The sequence below is a fragment of the Bos mutus genome, chromosome 19 (genome assembly GCF_027580195.1).
Source record: "Bos mutus isolate GX-2022 chromosome 19, NWIPB_WYAK_1.1, whole genome shotgun sequence".
Classification (NCBI taxonomy): domain Eukaryota; kingdom Metazoa; phylum Chordata; class Mammalia; order Artiodactyla; family Bovidae; genus Bos; species Bos mutus.
The window spans coordinates 15,719,429-15,732,439 of record NC_091635.1 but is presented as its reverse complement, the minus strand read 5'-3'; the positions used below and the strand labels follow the sequence as shown (position 1 = coordinate 15,732,439).

General features: G+C 46.1%; 2 protein-coding genes and 1 long non-coding RNA gene across 7 annotated transcripts in view; 1 reads left to right on the top strand and 2 right to left on the bottom strand.

Moving 5' to 3' along the window:
- Positions 1-6,201, bottom strand: part of USP43 (ubiquitin specific peptidase 43) — a 51,486-nt gene extending 45,285 nt beyond the window's left edge. For 2 of the 4 annotated variants that reach the window (XM_070389491.1, XM_070389492.1), the window contains exon 1: positions 5,239-6,198. In XM_070389491.1, coding sequence (XP_070245592.1) covers positions 5,239-5,739 — 501 coding nt within the window. In that variant the 5' untranslated portion in view covers positions 5,740-6,198. Of the gene's footprint in view, positions 1-5,238 lie in introns of all 4 variants that reach the window. The other 2 variants (XM_070389490.1, XM_070389489.1) reach the window with 2 other exon arrangements.
- LOC138992093 (uncharacterized) lies at positions 5,239-12,389 on the top strand. 2 transcript variants are annotated; one of them, XR_011467949.1, is made up of 3 exons: positions 5,239-5,373; positions 6,963-7,166; positions 9,621-12,389. It is a non-coding gene; the product is annotated as an uncharacterized lncRNA (long non-coding RNA). The 2 variants fall into 2 exon arrangements; XR_011467951.1 differs by having other exon boundaries at positions 5,291-5,373; positions 6,849-7,166.
- Positions 8,166-13,011, bottom strand: part of CFAP52 (cilia and flagella associated protein 52) — a 25,729-nt gene continuing 20,883 nt past the window's right edge. Inside the window, exons 13-14 of the mRNA XM_005907558.3 lie at positions 9,628-9,739; positions 8,166-8,538 (exon numbers count right to left, since the gene is read on the bottom strand). Of these exons, the coding sequence (XP_005907620.3) occupies positions 8,363-8,538; positions 9,628-9,739 (288 nt within the window). The 3' untranslated portion in view covers positions 8,166-8,362. The remainder of the gene's footprint in view (positions 8,539-9,627; positions 9,740-13,011) is intronic.

The window sequence follows — 13,011 nt, the reverse complement described above, 5'->3', positions numbered from 1 at the left end:
ATTTTCAGCAAGTATGACAAGAGTTAAAGAATTTAAAGAAACAAGAAAAAAGAGCATTATGACCAAGGCAGAATGTTCAGACAAACCACATGAGCAGACAATTCCAGGAGCAGTCTTATAACCACTCATAGTGAAAAAGCGTAGAAAGATCCAACACTTGGCTCCAAACAAACAAATGTTAAAACCAAGATGCTATTTCTATTTGTTCAACATGTTAATGAGAGAATATTTAATACTCAGGAAAACATGTATTGCTGGGGTATCTACAACTTGATATCATTTTTGGAAATTTGTCAATGCGGGCACTCAAAATAATCAAGCCCAATAAAGTTGATCTAAAAACTAAAAAGCAATAAACACTTAAAATTGGGAAGATGATTTATATAGATATCAAAACTCATCAGATGGTACTTAAAATTTTTACTCAGCCCTGAGAAGAAATTCTGCTATTTGCAGCAACATGGACGGACCATGAGGACATGACGTGAGTGAAATAAAAAGACAGAGAAGAACAGTGTATAACACCTTTTATAGTGGGATCTAAAAATATCAAAATTGAAAAGCAGTATATAGTGGTTATGAGGGGCTGAGGGTAGACGGAAGGGAGAGGTGTTGAAGGTACGTACTTGTAACACTAGGTATTTAAGTTCTGGAGACTAGTACATGGCACAAGCAGACATCAGGTATGGGTTCAGTTCCAGACCACCATAATAAAGCAAATATTTCAATAAAGCACATCACGTGAAATTTTTGGTTTCTCGGTGCATATAAAAGTGATATTTACACTCTTCTGTGGTCTCTTAATAGTACAATATTATAATGTACAATAATATGTCTAAAAAACAACATATGGACCTTAATTTTCTTAAACATTTATCGCTAAAAAATGCTAACCATCATCTGAGCCTTCAGCGAGTCTTCATCTGCTGCTGGTGAAAAGTCTGACCTTGATGTTGATGGCTGCTGAAGCCTAGGATGGCTGCGGGAATTTCTTAAAATAAGACAACAGTGACTGACGTCTACGCTTGGATTGACTTTTCCTTTCACTTGAACCCTTACAGGTCACTGCAGGGTTACTCATTGGCCTAATTTCAATGTTGTGTGTCTCAGGGAAGAGGGAGGCCCGGGGAGAGAGAGATGGGCGGAATAGACAGCTGGTGGAGCGGTCAGAACACACACATTTATTAAGTTCATCTTATATGGGTGCAATTCACAGCACCCCCAAAACAATGACAATAATGACATCAAAGATCACTGATCACAGATCATCATAACAAATATGGTAAAAATGAAACAGTTGGAAATACTGTGAAAATTACCAAAATGCGACACAGAGACACAAAGTGAGCAAATACTGCTGGAAAAAGAACACTGACAGACTTGCCCTACACAGGGTTGCCACAGACCTTCAGTTTGTAAAGAACACAGTCTCTGCAAAGTACAATACAATGAAATGTACCTATACAGTGATTATAGACAACACAACTGTATTATAAATACTAAAGTCACTGGAGACTAAACCTTAAATGTTCCCAGCACTAGAAGAAATACAATTACATGATGAGATGGAGGTATTAATCTATTAATGCTACTACTGGCAATCATACAGTAATACAAACGTACCAGATCAATATGTTATCAATACATACCCTACACAGGGTTGTATCTCACATATAACTCAATTTTTAAAAATGGGTGCATTTCATTGTACATAATGTATACCTCAAAAAGTTGATTTAAAAAGCAAGAAACAAAAAAAAGAACAAAACAGTCATCTTTGCTTTGACCATGTCATTTCACTCAAGGAATTAAGCATATGGAAATGATCAGAGCTGAGGACAATGATTTAAATATAAGAATTTTCAATGCAGCATGATAGTTGGAAAATTGTACAGTATAAAAATGTCTCCCCACAGATGTACAGAACAGTCTTTTGGACTCTGTGGGAGAGGGAGAGGGTGGGATGATTTGGGAGAATGGCACTGAAACATGTATAATCTCATATACGAAACGAATCGCCAGTCCAGATTCGATGCATGATACAGGATGCTTGGGGCTGGTGCACTGGGATGACCCAGAGGGGTGGTACCGGGAGGGCGGTGGGAGGGCGGTTCAGGATGGGGAACACGTGTACACCTGTGGCGGATTCATGTTGATGTATGGCAAAACCAGTACAATATTGTAAAGTAATTAGCCTCAAATTAAAATAAATAAATTTATATTAAAAAAAAGTCTCCCTAGCAATTGGATCATTTAGTGAAATAGCATACAATCATTATTAATAAAAACTGTTTCATAGAACATTTTAATGACCAGGAGAAAGTCTCAAGTTAATACTCACATGAAAACAGCAGGATACAAAACTAGAATTTCCAATTGTTTGTACATGATTTGAAACACATCAACACACTAATGATGGTTATCTCTAGAAGGAGGAATTTCAGATCTTTTTTTTTTTAAACACATTTTAGTATTTTTCATTTTTTTTTAGTTATACATATTTAATTATATCATCAAGAAATCAAAGTATTTTGGAACAGGATTTTTTTAATGTATTTATTAATAAAACAGTGGTCCTACTGTCAGTAGGAGGCTGGGTGACTCAGGGCCCGAGGAGGGGGACCCCCACAAACCCATCCCATTTGTGTGCCTGGGCTGGGGTCACACACTCCAGCATGCTGGCTTCTCAACTTCCTCTCTTCCTCAGTTCAAAGCTAATAATCTCTCTTAAAGACCAAACTCCTTCGTATAACCTTCCGTGGCTTGTCCCCAACGAATTCTCCAGCTCCTCCCCCGAGCCACATAGGCTTTCATGGACAGAGGAGCCTGGCTGGCTACAGTCCATGGGGTAGCCAGACATGACTTACTGACAAAACCACCACCACCAATTCATTTTACCAAGCACTTATCCTGTCCAGCCCCACTCCACTCGGTGACTGGCAGTTTCAGTCTCCCGGACTACAATGCATTTTTTCCCCCCACCCTCCTTTGTCCTTAGTTGACCCTTCATTCCTCAAAACTCAACTCAAAGCTTCACACTCCTGGGAAGCCTCCCTGCCCCGCCTCCTCACCCCACCTCCCCGGAACAATCAAATCCTTCTAGCATAATTGCCTGGTGTCTCAGATTGTAAAGAATCCATCAGGTTTGATCCCTGGAAGGGAGGATCCCCTGGAGAAGAAAATGGCTACCCACTCCAGTGTCCTTGCCTGCAGAATTCTGTGGATAGAGGAGCCTGGCAGGCTACAGTCCATGGGGTCGCAAAGAGTAGACTACCACTGAGCAACTCACACTTTCACATAACAGAATTGCCAGAGAACATCTTCATTTTGTAGTTCTTGTCACCATTTCTAATCATGGGCCAGTGGGATTACTTCACTCATCTCCGTCTCTCCTGCTGGACCGTAAGCTCCCAGGATTTGCATTCATCCCCCACCGCGTGTTCCATGCTCTTAGTATAGTGTCTGGACACAATATTTGTTGAATGAATGAATGTTTCCTCATCTGGAAAATCAGAGAAGCCCACCTAGATTTCAATCCACAAGGTTTAAAAGCCCCTGTTCTAGACTCCTCCACTGTCTCCAAGGCTGTCTGCCTGAAAAGTCCCAAGAAAATTTGGACCATATCACCTTTATTAACAAATTAACAGTTTGATTATCATTCAATTCCTCCAAGACTCACAAGGAGTTTCTTAGCTCTAGGGATTTGAGGCAGAAGAGACATAGGAAATCCTGGTGAGTCACAGATTACTAATTCAGAAGACTTTTCAATTACTCCTGCCTCTCCATGGCTGCAGTAACTGGATGAGAATGCAAAGACCAAGAGAAAAGGTACACAGAGCTTACCTCCCTCCTTCCTCTTGGTCTCTGCAGGTGAGGAGGTATTAATATAATTAACTCATTTTATCATCACAACATCCCCGTAATAAGGTACGTACTGCTAGAGTCCCATTTTACAGATGAGGAAAGCTGAGGCACTACTGAGCTTTTAGTAACTTGCTCAAGGTCACAGAGGTGGTATCCTTCACCACCATAGGACACTGCCTCTCACGTTTAAAAAGTGAATGCTACCAAAAGAGCTATTACTGACACCCATTTGACTCCCTGACGCCTGCAGAACAGTGCTTCCCTGGTGAAAGAAGGAGAGAGGAAGGTGAGGGTTGGCATCCTTGTGGGTCACATGTCAAGGATTGTTTTCTCCGGCTGAAACTCAAGAGTGGTGATGCTTGTGGAATGAACACTGACAAGTTCCTCCTCCCCCAAGAACAACAATCCCTAGTCTTCAGGGAGCTTCAGCTCTCTGCCCAGAACTGTGGGTTTTGTTTTGTTTATTGTTGTTGCTGTTGTTTTAGCAGGAAGCCAGCCATGTGCCTCAATTTTCAGGACTCTTTCATCCAACTGGGACCCCAAACAAATGCTGGGTTTTTATCCTGGACAAAGTGATACACAGAACTTCCAAAGTCTCTTGACCCTGCAGCATCCCCAGTAAGGAGATGACCCCAGGGAAAAAGGATACAAACCCATGCTAATGCATCGTAGGGGATTTGATTCACACTAAACAAAAGGATGCCATCTCTGATGTAGCAGATCCACTCTGTTTCCCTGGCACTCAGTGCAGTACCTGGCGCACAGGTTCTCAGCTTGCCTTGGGCTTAGACTGAAATCCAAACTCCTTACCACTGCCTCCGAAACCTTACATGATCTGGTCAACTTCATCTCCACCTCACTCTACTCTCCTGGGCAACAGCCACCCTGGTTTTCTTTGATGCCTCCAACTCTCAGCTCCTTCAGGCCTCTGGTCTTGATACTTGCTGTTCCTCCTCCCTGGATTATGCCTAGATCTTTGCCTGGCTGCGTCCTTCTCGTCATTCACCTCCTTCCTCCCAGGCCCTGGCCTTGAAAGTCTGACTCCCCGCACCGCATTGGAAACCAGACTGTAAATTCCATACCTGGCGTGAGAACCAACCCTCCGAGGCTTCACCTAGCGTTTGCTGAACACAGAAATGTTGTATACACTCAAACCTACCAGCTCCCGGCACTCCCCCTCCTCAAGCGCTGACACACTAGTCAGCTCAAAACAAAAGCGATAATCCCAGGCTGAACTGGTAACTGTCATCTCGAGAAGTCCCCAAGAAGCCCCCTTCCTGATGGAGCACCCACTTGTCCAGAAGGGAAAAGCGAAAGGCCGGAGCGCGGCTGCCGCCGAGCGGCGAGGACTGGAGGCCGCCGGGCGCTGCCTACCTTGAACTCCGCGGAAAGTTGGGGCGTGTATTCGCGAGTCCAGAGCGCGCGCACCAGCGCCGCCAGCTGCTCGGTGACCTCGGCGCGGCCGGGCTCCGCCCGGTAGCGCCTCAGCGCCAGGAACTCGGCCAGCAGGTCGGTGTTGCTCAGACACTGCACCACGGCGTTCATGAAACAGGTGTTGCCGTGGTTCTTCAAGCCCTGCGCTCCCGGGGGCCGCGCCCCGTCGCCGGCGGGGAGCTGGGGCTGGGGTCCGGGCGGGCGCTCCTCCCCGGGGCTTCCGGGCGCGGCGGGATCCGGGCCCTCAAAGCCCCCCTCCCCGTCGCCATCGCCGTGTCCTGACTGGGGCTGGGGTCGGGGCCGGGGCGGCGAGTCCCCAGGGCGGGAGCGACTGCCCAGCGCCAGCAGGAAGCGGCCGAACAGGCGGCGCAGGGAGCGGCGGCGGCGGGCCCGGGGCGCCGGCGGCTCCTCTTCGGCCGCGGCCCCCGCGCTTGGGTCCATGGCTCCTGCCAGCGCCCCTCCCGGAACCAAGCCTCCAACCCCCGGGGACCCCAGGGGGACAAGCCGCCGGCAGGCCCTTCCAGGCTCGGAAAGGTGCCCAGGCGCCGGCTACCTGCGGGCCAGGTGTGCCGGGACCGGGCGGAGGCGGAGCTAAGGGCGGGGCTGCCCCGCCCCGCGCGGGAATCCGGCTGCAGAGACCGCCCGGGCAGCGCCCCACCGCCCCGACCCGCCTCCGGGTCCCGCCCCCGCCGCTCGGACCCGGAATCAAAGCACTGAGGCTTGGCTTTCAGCTTTCCTCCCCTTTCCTTATCTCTCCTAAACCTACCGACCCAAATTTAACCTCTGCTCTTAGTCCTCTCCCAGCCTTCAAGCTGTGAAAATAATAGAGGAATGATAAATATGAACACCTGGTAAACTGCAAACCCTGGCTCTTGCTAAGTTTCTTGGAATGACGTCCAGGCGAAGGTGAAGCCTTCCCAAAGGGTAGCCGCGGGCGTAGCGAGACGCGCACAGGGAGCGGCGACGGGGTGGGGAGCGCTTTGGAACCGCTGGTTCCTCCGCAGGTTCAGGTGTGTGCGGACAAGTAGCACCATCTCCTTCCAGCCCGTCTGCCCCGCTGGGGAGGCAGAGTCTTTGCGGGACCCGCCATCCTGAGACCAGAACTGGGAGGCGTGTGTAGAAACACCCGGGGTGGCCGTGGTTTAGACCAGGTTAGAGTTTATCAAAACTTGCAAGCGAGACCTTATCATCCTCAGTTTAGCTTGGTGGACAAACTGGCTCAGAGAGGTTAACGCCATGGGCTGAGGCCATAGACCCATAAACAGGGAAACCGGAACTGAAGCCGGGTTCTGCCAATCCCGCAGCTTCGCTCTTTTCCAACCTCAGTATTTGCTTACGAGGAAGTTTTCCGGCTCCCTGGCGCGCCCCCTACGCGGTCACACTTTCATTCCTTAAAGCAAAATCCTAACTGGATTGCTACCCAATAAGAATTGACTTGGTATAGCCTCTCCCTGGATTCGCTGGGGGACTCCGCTCACCTGTCCTCTAACTGTCAGGTTTATAATTAATCCGACGAAGTCTTGCAAAGTGAATTTCTCATCCGTTTCTAGCTCAACAAGAGATCAGCAGGATGCGTCATTACATCAGTGCCCTGAAATGTTACTTATTGTTTGATGAATATGTGGTCATCATTTATTAAATATCCACCTTGACATATCAAATAGGGCAGCAGCAGGTTACCTGATGAAAAAAAAAAAAAAAAGAAGCAGCAGCAGCAGCATTAAAGAACAAAGAATATGCCCAGAAGAAAAGACTGTTCTGTGAATTAGAAACTTGACGTGTTTCTGAAAAAATGCCTTCGTCTACCTTCCCTGGAAAAGGATACTGGGTTGGACAGTCAATAAACAAGTTCCATCACCTTTCTAATGGTAAGCAGAGGAGAAAGATTTTATGCTCAATTGCAGAAAAGCACCTATCAGATTTCACCTTTGATAATCACCCTCAGGGTCCCTAACTCACATTTTTATTTTAGAAAGCACAATTCATATTTAACTTTCTGCCCTGTGTCTCATGAATTCTTCTGATGCCTTAATATATTATTTCACTTAATTATAACAATAATTTTTGGAGCAGATATTCTTGCTTTGGGGCTTCCCTGGTGCCTCAGATGGTAAAGAATTCCCTTGCAATGCAGGAGACTTGGGTTTGATCCCTGGGTTGGGAAGATCCCCTGGAGAAGGGAATGGCTACCCACTCCAGTATTCTTACTTTATAAAAGTATCAGAAAGTACTTAAAACAAAACAAAAACCCTACCCAAGATCTGGACTCAAACCCACATCTTGCCCAAGGCAGCTTGACCAATGAAATGCTAATTAAGTAAACTCATATGTATACCTCAGAGAAGGCAATGGCACCCCACTCCAGTACTCTTGCCTGGAAAATCCATGGACGGAGGAGCCTGGTAGGCTGCAGTCCATGGGGTCGCTAAGAGTCGGGAATGACTGAGCGACTTCACTTTCACTTTTCACTTTCATGTATTGGAGAAGGAAATGGCAACCCACTCCAGTGTTCTTGCCTGGAGAATCCCAGGGACGGGGAAGCCCGGTGGGCTGCTGTCTCTGGGGTCACACAGAGTCGGACACGACTGAATCGACTTAGCAACACATGTATACCTATGGCTGATTCATGTTGACGTATGGCAGAAACCAATAAAATATTGTAAAGCAATTATCCTTCAATTCAAAAAAAAAAATTTTTTTTAAAAAGAAAATAAACTCACCTTCTTTGTTTTTAGAGAATTACAGCAATGATTATCTGCAACAAATTGTGAGGAAGGGCTGTGGGGTTTGCAGACTCATGGAACAGATTAGGATAGGAAACCAACGACTGGGAATTTACTCATAATGAAAAAAACAGTCTAGATTAATTATTCTTGAACACATCTCAATTTTAATATACAATTCAAGAATGTGCAATGCATTCTATAAAGGAAAGGAGAAACCTGTAGATAAAATATTTTGATCAAAGAACAAAAACACAGGTGTGAGAAAGCAAGATTAGGAGTCTCAGGCTTCTTCAACAAGATGGTAATTGATGCTGTGAATCCAGGAGATCTCTGCTGCTTCATGAGGGAAATGGGTATTTCCACCTCAAAATGGCCCCATCGGCACTCACGCTAACGATGTACTGATTTCCTGGACTTATCCGGATACGGGTGATGTTGCCACTGTGTCCCACCCCAACATGGGTCACTTCACCCTCATTGTAATCCCAGACCTTGACCAGATGGTCATTTCCACCTGAAACAGACAAACAGTTATATGGCATGGCTGCAACAGAACAGAGAGAAAACAGTCCTGATTTTTAAAAACGACCATTTTCAATACATTCCCCATGTGATGATTTAAAGGAAGAAAAAACCTATCTTTATAAACACTCTTCCTTGACTGGGAAAAATCTAGAACTGTTGCAGTAAATTTGGGGGGAAAAAAGTAAAGAGGTGACATCACCCTTGATCCCACCACCCAGAGATAACAATCAGTAACTTCTTGGTTTAGTTCCTTTTGGTCTTTTCTCTGTAAGTTACACAGTTACACAGCTGAATATGCGATTGGGATTATACTGTGTCTACTTTTATATCCTCCTTTATGTAAATGTATTTGTGAAACTTTCATTGATTTAGAACATTAATTGGTTACTGTCCTGAAGACTCAAAGAGGCTGTAAAAAATAAGACTGATGCTGTTGCAATGGGCACATTGTGTAGCAAATGCCCCCTGGACATGCTGATTGAAAAGCCTGGCATCAAAGACTTCAGTAGGAAACATCACAGCAAGGCAGGCTGGATAGCCCATCTATGTAAAGGTCTATTTCTATCTTTTTTTTTTTAATTGAAGTAGGGCTTCCCAGGTAGCGCTAGTTGTAAAGAACCTGCCTGCCAATGCAGGAGAACTGAGAGACAGGGTTCGATCCCTGGGTTGGGAAGATTCCCTGGAGGAGGGCATGGCAACCCACTTCAGTATTCTTGTCTGGAGAATCCTATGGACAGAGGAGCCTGGTGGGCTACGGTCCATGGGGTTGCAAAGAGTCAGACATGACTGAAGTGACTTAGCACATATCATTGCTGCCCATCACAAAGAAAAAGCAAACCGTGGAAGCTTAGCTTTTATTTGTGCCCCTCAGGCTCGTAGGCAAATGTGTCTTCTCATTGAAATGTGACTTCTGGATTTTTCTTTCCCAGCCACATAGGCTGCAGTGCACAGGCCTGAATCTAACCTCGTTGCCCTTTAGACCCTTCTGGGGTCACTGCAGTTGCCCCCTGGCCAGGGAATTCCAGGTTTCCATTTAAATAAGCTAAGCTTGGCTTTCTTCTCTGATTCCAGGACTGACCTGTAACAAAATGCACCCCTTCCACTGTGATGTCCATGCCGTTGACAGCCCCGGACAAGGAACCGTCCAACTCTCTGATGACTGAGCCGTCGAACACTTCCCAGTAAGCAATCTGGAATTGGAGAACGAAGCATGGGGCAGGATTCAGCTCAGTGGAATCATCCAAGCACACGCCAACAAAAGAAGGTTCTACTTTATATAGCAGGCAGCAGAAATATACTCAGGGATGATGTATCGGCTGACATTATAAATAGGCTAAGGCAGGGGATGGAGAAATCATTTTAATATTTTTAGGAGTGGCTTTTAAATTTGCATTCTATTTAAAGAGATGTTGATATGCTGGTAAACTGGATTGAGACAGAGAGCGCTTTTTGGTTAGATGGAGCAGATTGAGCCTGGAGGAAGCTGTAAAGGGAAGAAGAAACCGGCCAGTGCACAATTCTGCACTTAAAGGAGGAGAGCAAAGCTTTCTTTAGGCTTGGCAGGAGGGGAAATGAAATTTCTTTAGGGCCTTCAGCTTGGAGAATGAGCGGTTCTGCAAAATTCTGGAGACTGGGCCTTACAAAGTCAGCTCTCGCTGTGGCTGGCCCTCCTTCTTCCTCACCCCACACTTATCCCCACCTTCTCTTCAGACTCAAAGCAACAGAAGATTTTGCAGGGACGGGTTTAAACAGAAACTGATTATATTACCCCTGCCACCTTCCTGGGCCATGAAACTAGGTTAGGGGTGGATAGGAGACAGGAGCTCAAAGAGCGACGGTTTTTCTCTGAATATACTGCTTTTATACTTTTTTGAACTTTGAACCTTGTCAATGTACAACCTGTTCAAAAATAAAATTTCTTTCTAAACAAAAGTGCCCTTGACCGGAAATTGGGAGTGGGAACTTAGGTATGTATTACACCCGGAACTTTCTCTGTCTTTCGTGTTGATGGAAACTTGCTGTATTTCAGTCATGAACACCAGGAATCTATGTTCCTCTGAATTTAGCTAGAAATTGTGTATGCTATTTAAAATTTTTTTCTTTTCTTTTTTTATAATTTCTATTGATGCTGGATCGCTTTAACAATAAATTTCGGTTTTCAGACTAAAAGCATAAACAAGTGTAAAAGCATGCTGAGGGGACTTCCTTGGTAGTCAGTCCAGTGGTTAAGACTCTGTGCTTCCACTGCAGGGGGCACAGGTTCAATCCCTGCCTGGTTGGGGAACTAAGATCCCACATGCCACATAGTGAGAACAAAAAAAGCAGGGGGCCGGGGTGGGGGGGCATGCCAAAAATCTTTGTTTCTCAGGAATCACATCCATGTAAGTCCTTGGTGCTTGACTACTAGTTTCCTTGACCAAGGAAGTCAAAGTGATCTTCAGCTGGGCTTTCCTGAGGGTCCTCTGCCAGAAGTGGTCTTCCCTGAGATCAAAGCATGGCTACATCCCCCTGGCACTGAGGCCTCAGCTCAAGTGTCACCGCCTTAAGGAGGGCTGGCTGACCAGCCTCCCTAAAGCAGTTTCCTTCTCTCAGCCAGTATCCTATAACCGGATCTATGTATTTGTAGCTCTTTTGCCATCTTGTATCATCTTGGTCACTTATTGCTCATTCATGGACTCTGTCACATGTGTACTGTTCAACTCCAGCCCCTCCCACCCAAAATTAATACAGAAAGTAAGTTGCCTCCATGACAGCAGGGACACTGTCATGCGCCTAGCGCTTAGTTTGACAGATTTGTGATTTATGGTTGGAATAGTCTGGTCAAAATTCAAATAAGAGGGAGATGGACTGTTTCAAGTCTCATAAGCTGAAACCTAGAATACAGCAGATATCACCCTAATCTAGAAATGATATGAATCGTATAGCAGAGCATTTATAATGACGTTGTGATTAGCTCCTTAATATCTATCCATCCTAGTTCCCAGAGGAAGCCCACTTAGACCACAAGTCAAGCGTGCATTAGGGGATAGGCAGGTGTGGGCCAATTTGGACAGATGCGACACAAAGAAACTAACAACCTAGAGACTGGAAAGGATGCAGCTCTCCAAGCCTTCCCAGAACACTCTGTCTGGTTGGTTCAGGCAGCCGTCCTTGGGTTTTTATGACAAAGCTGTTGAATCCTGCCCCCAGATCACAGATGCAAGGCCTTGTACCAAGGCCATGGAAGTACAGCCCAGAACCAAGGACACCTCTGAAGTTGAGCCCCTTTGTAAGCATTGCCAAAAGCCCCTGATTATCACTAACAAGCTTCTTGACTCCCAATTAGACAAAGACGCCCACTTCAGTAAACACCCTAAAGCGCCTCAACCAACCACCTGACGCTAGCTTTCCCCCAGGAATTTTCTTTGTCTTGAGGCTATAGAAATTGGCTGTTAACTCATGAAAACTGTCGACTCTCCTGGGCCTGTTGTGGGGCTGGCCCGCTGCGCTCACAGTGCCCGCTGTATCTGTGCTTTGTTCTTAGTAAACTCACTCCCTTCTGAAATGCTCCGTGTCTGGAAATTCTTTGCCATCCCATGCTAGGACTGCCTCAATGAAAGAAAGGGTCTTCAGGCTGTAGTTCCCACTCACCTGGGAAGCTTAAACAGGAAAAATCCCCACTTCTGGATTCAAATTTATGGGCGTGGGGGTGGGGAGGGCAAGTCCCTTTAGAACTTTGCCCATGCTATTTTTATACTTTTCACTCCATTATCTCAGACTGCAGCTGGCAAAACAATAAATAGGCAACCTCCTCTTCAATTATCTCAAAGGCATCTCAAAGACTAAATTAGGGGGATCCAAACCCAATACCTGGATTGGCAGGGAATCAGGCCAAGATCTGACGGATCTGATGTGGCTGGCAGGATGGGAGACACCCTACCAGCTTCCTTGCCCCTCTCTCCTGAAGCCTCTTGCTCACTCTGAGGAGGAAATGTTCCCCCCAAAAGAAGGGCCGATTTCCACCCAAGGACATGGACCCCCCCAGCTAAAGAGGTTTTTAACATATTGATGAAGTAGGGTGATGAGGGCTTCCTAGGTGGCACAGTGGGTAAAGAATCCGCCTGCAATGCAGGAGACACGGGTTTGATCCCTGGCTCAGGAAGATGCCCTGGAGGAGGAAACAGCCACCCACTCCAGTATGCTTGCCTGGAGAATCCCATGGACAGAGGAGCCTGGCAGGCTACAGTCCATGGGGTCACAAAAAGTTGGACACGACTGAGCACTCACTTATAGCATGAAGTGTTGAGAGATGAGCTCCATTGTCATTCAATTTGAATTTAATCACATGACAACTGCTTTGGACATGGCACTTCCATTCTAGCCCTAAAAATTTCCTCATAATCAAAACCAGTACTTACTAAGTGCCTGCTCTGTGCCAGCCCTCACCCTCAGCTTTTAGCATTGTGGCTCAGCTGGTAAAGAA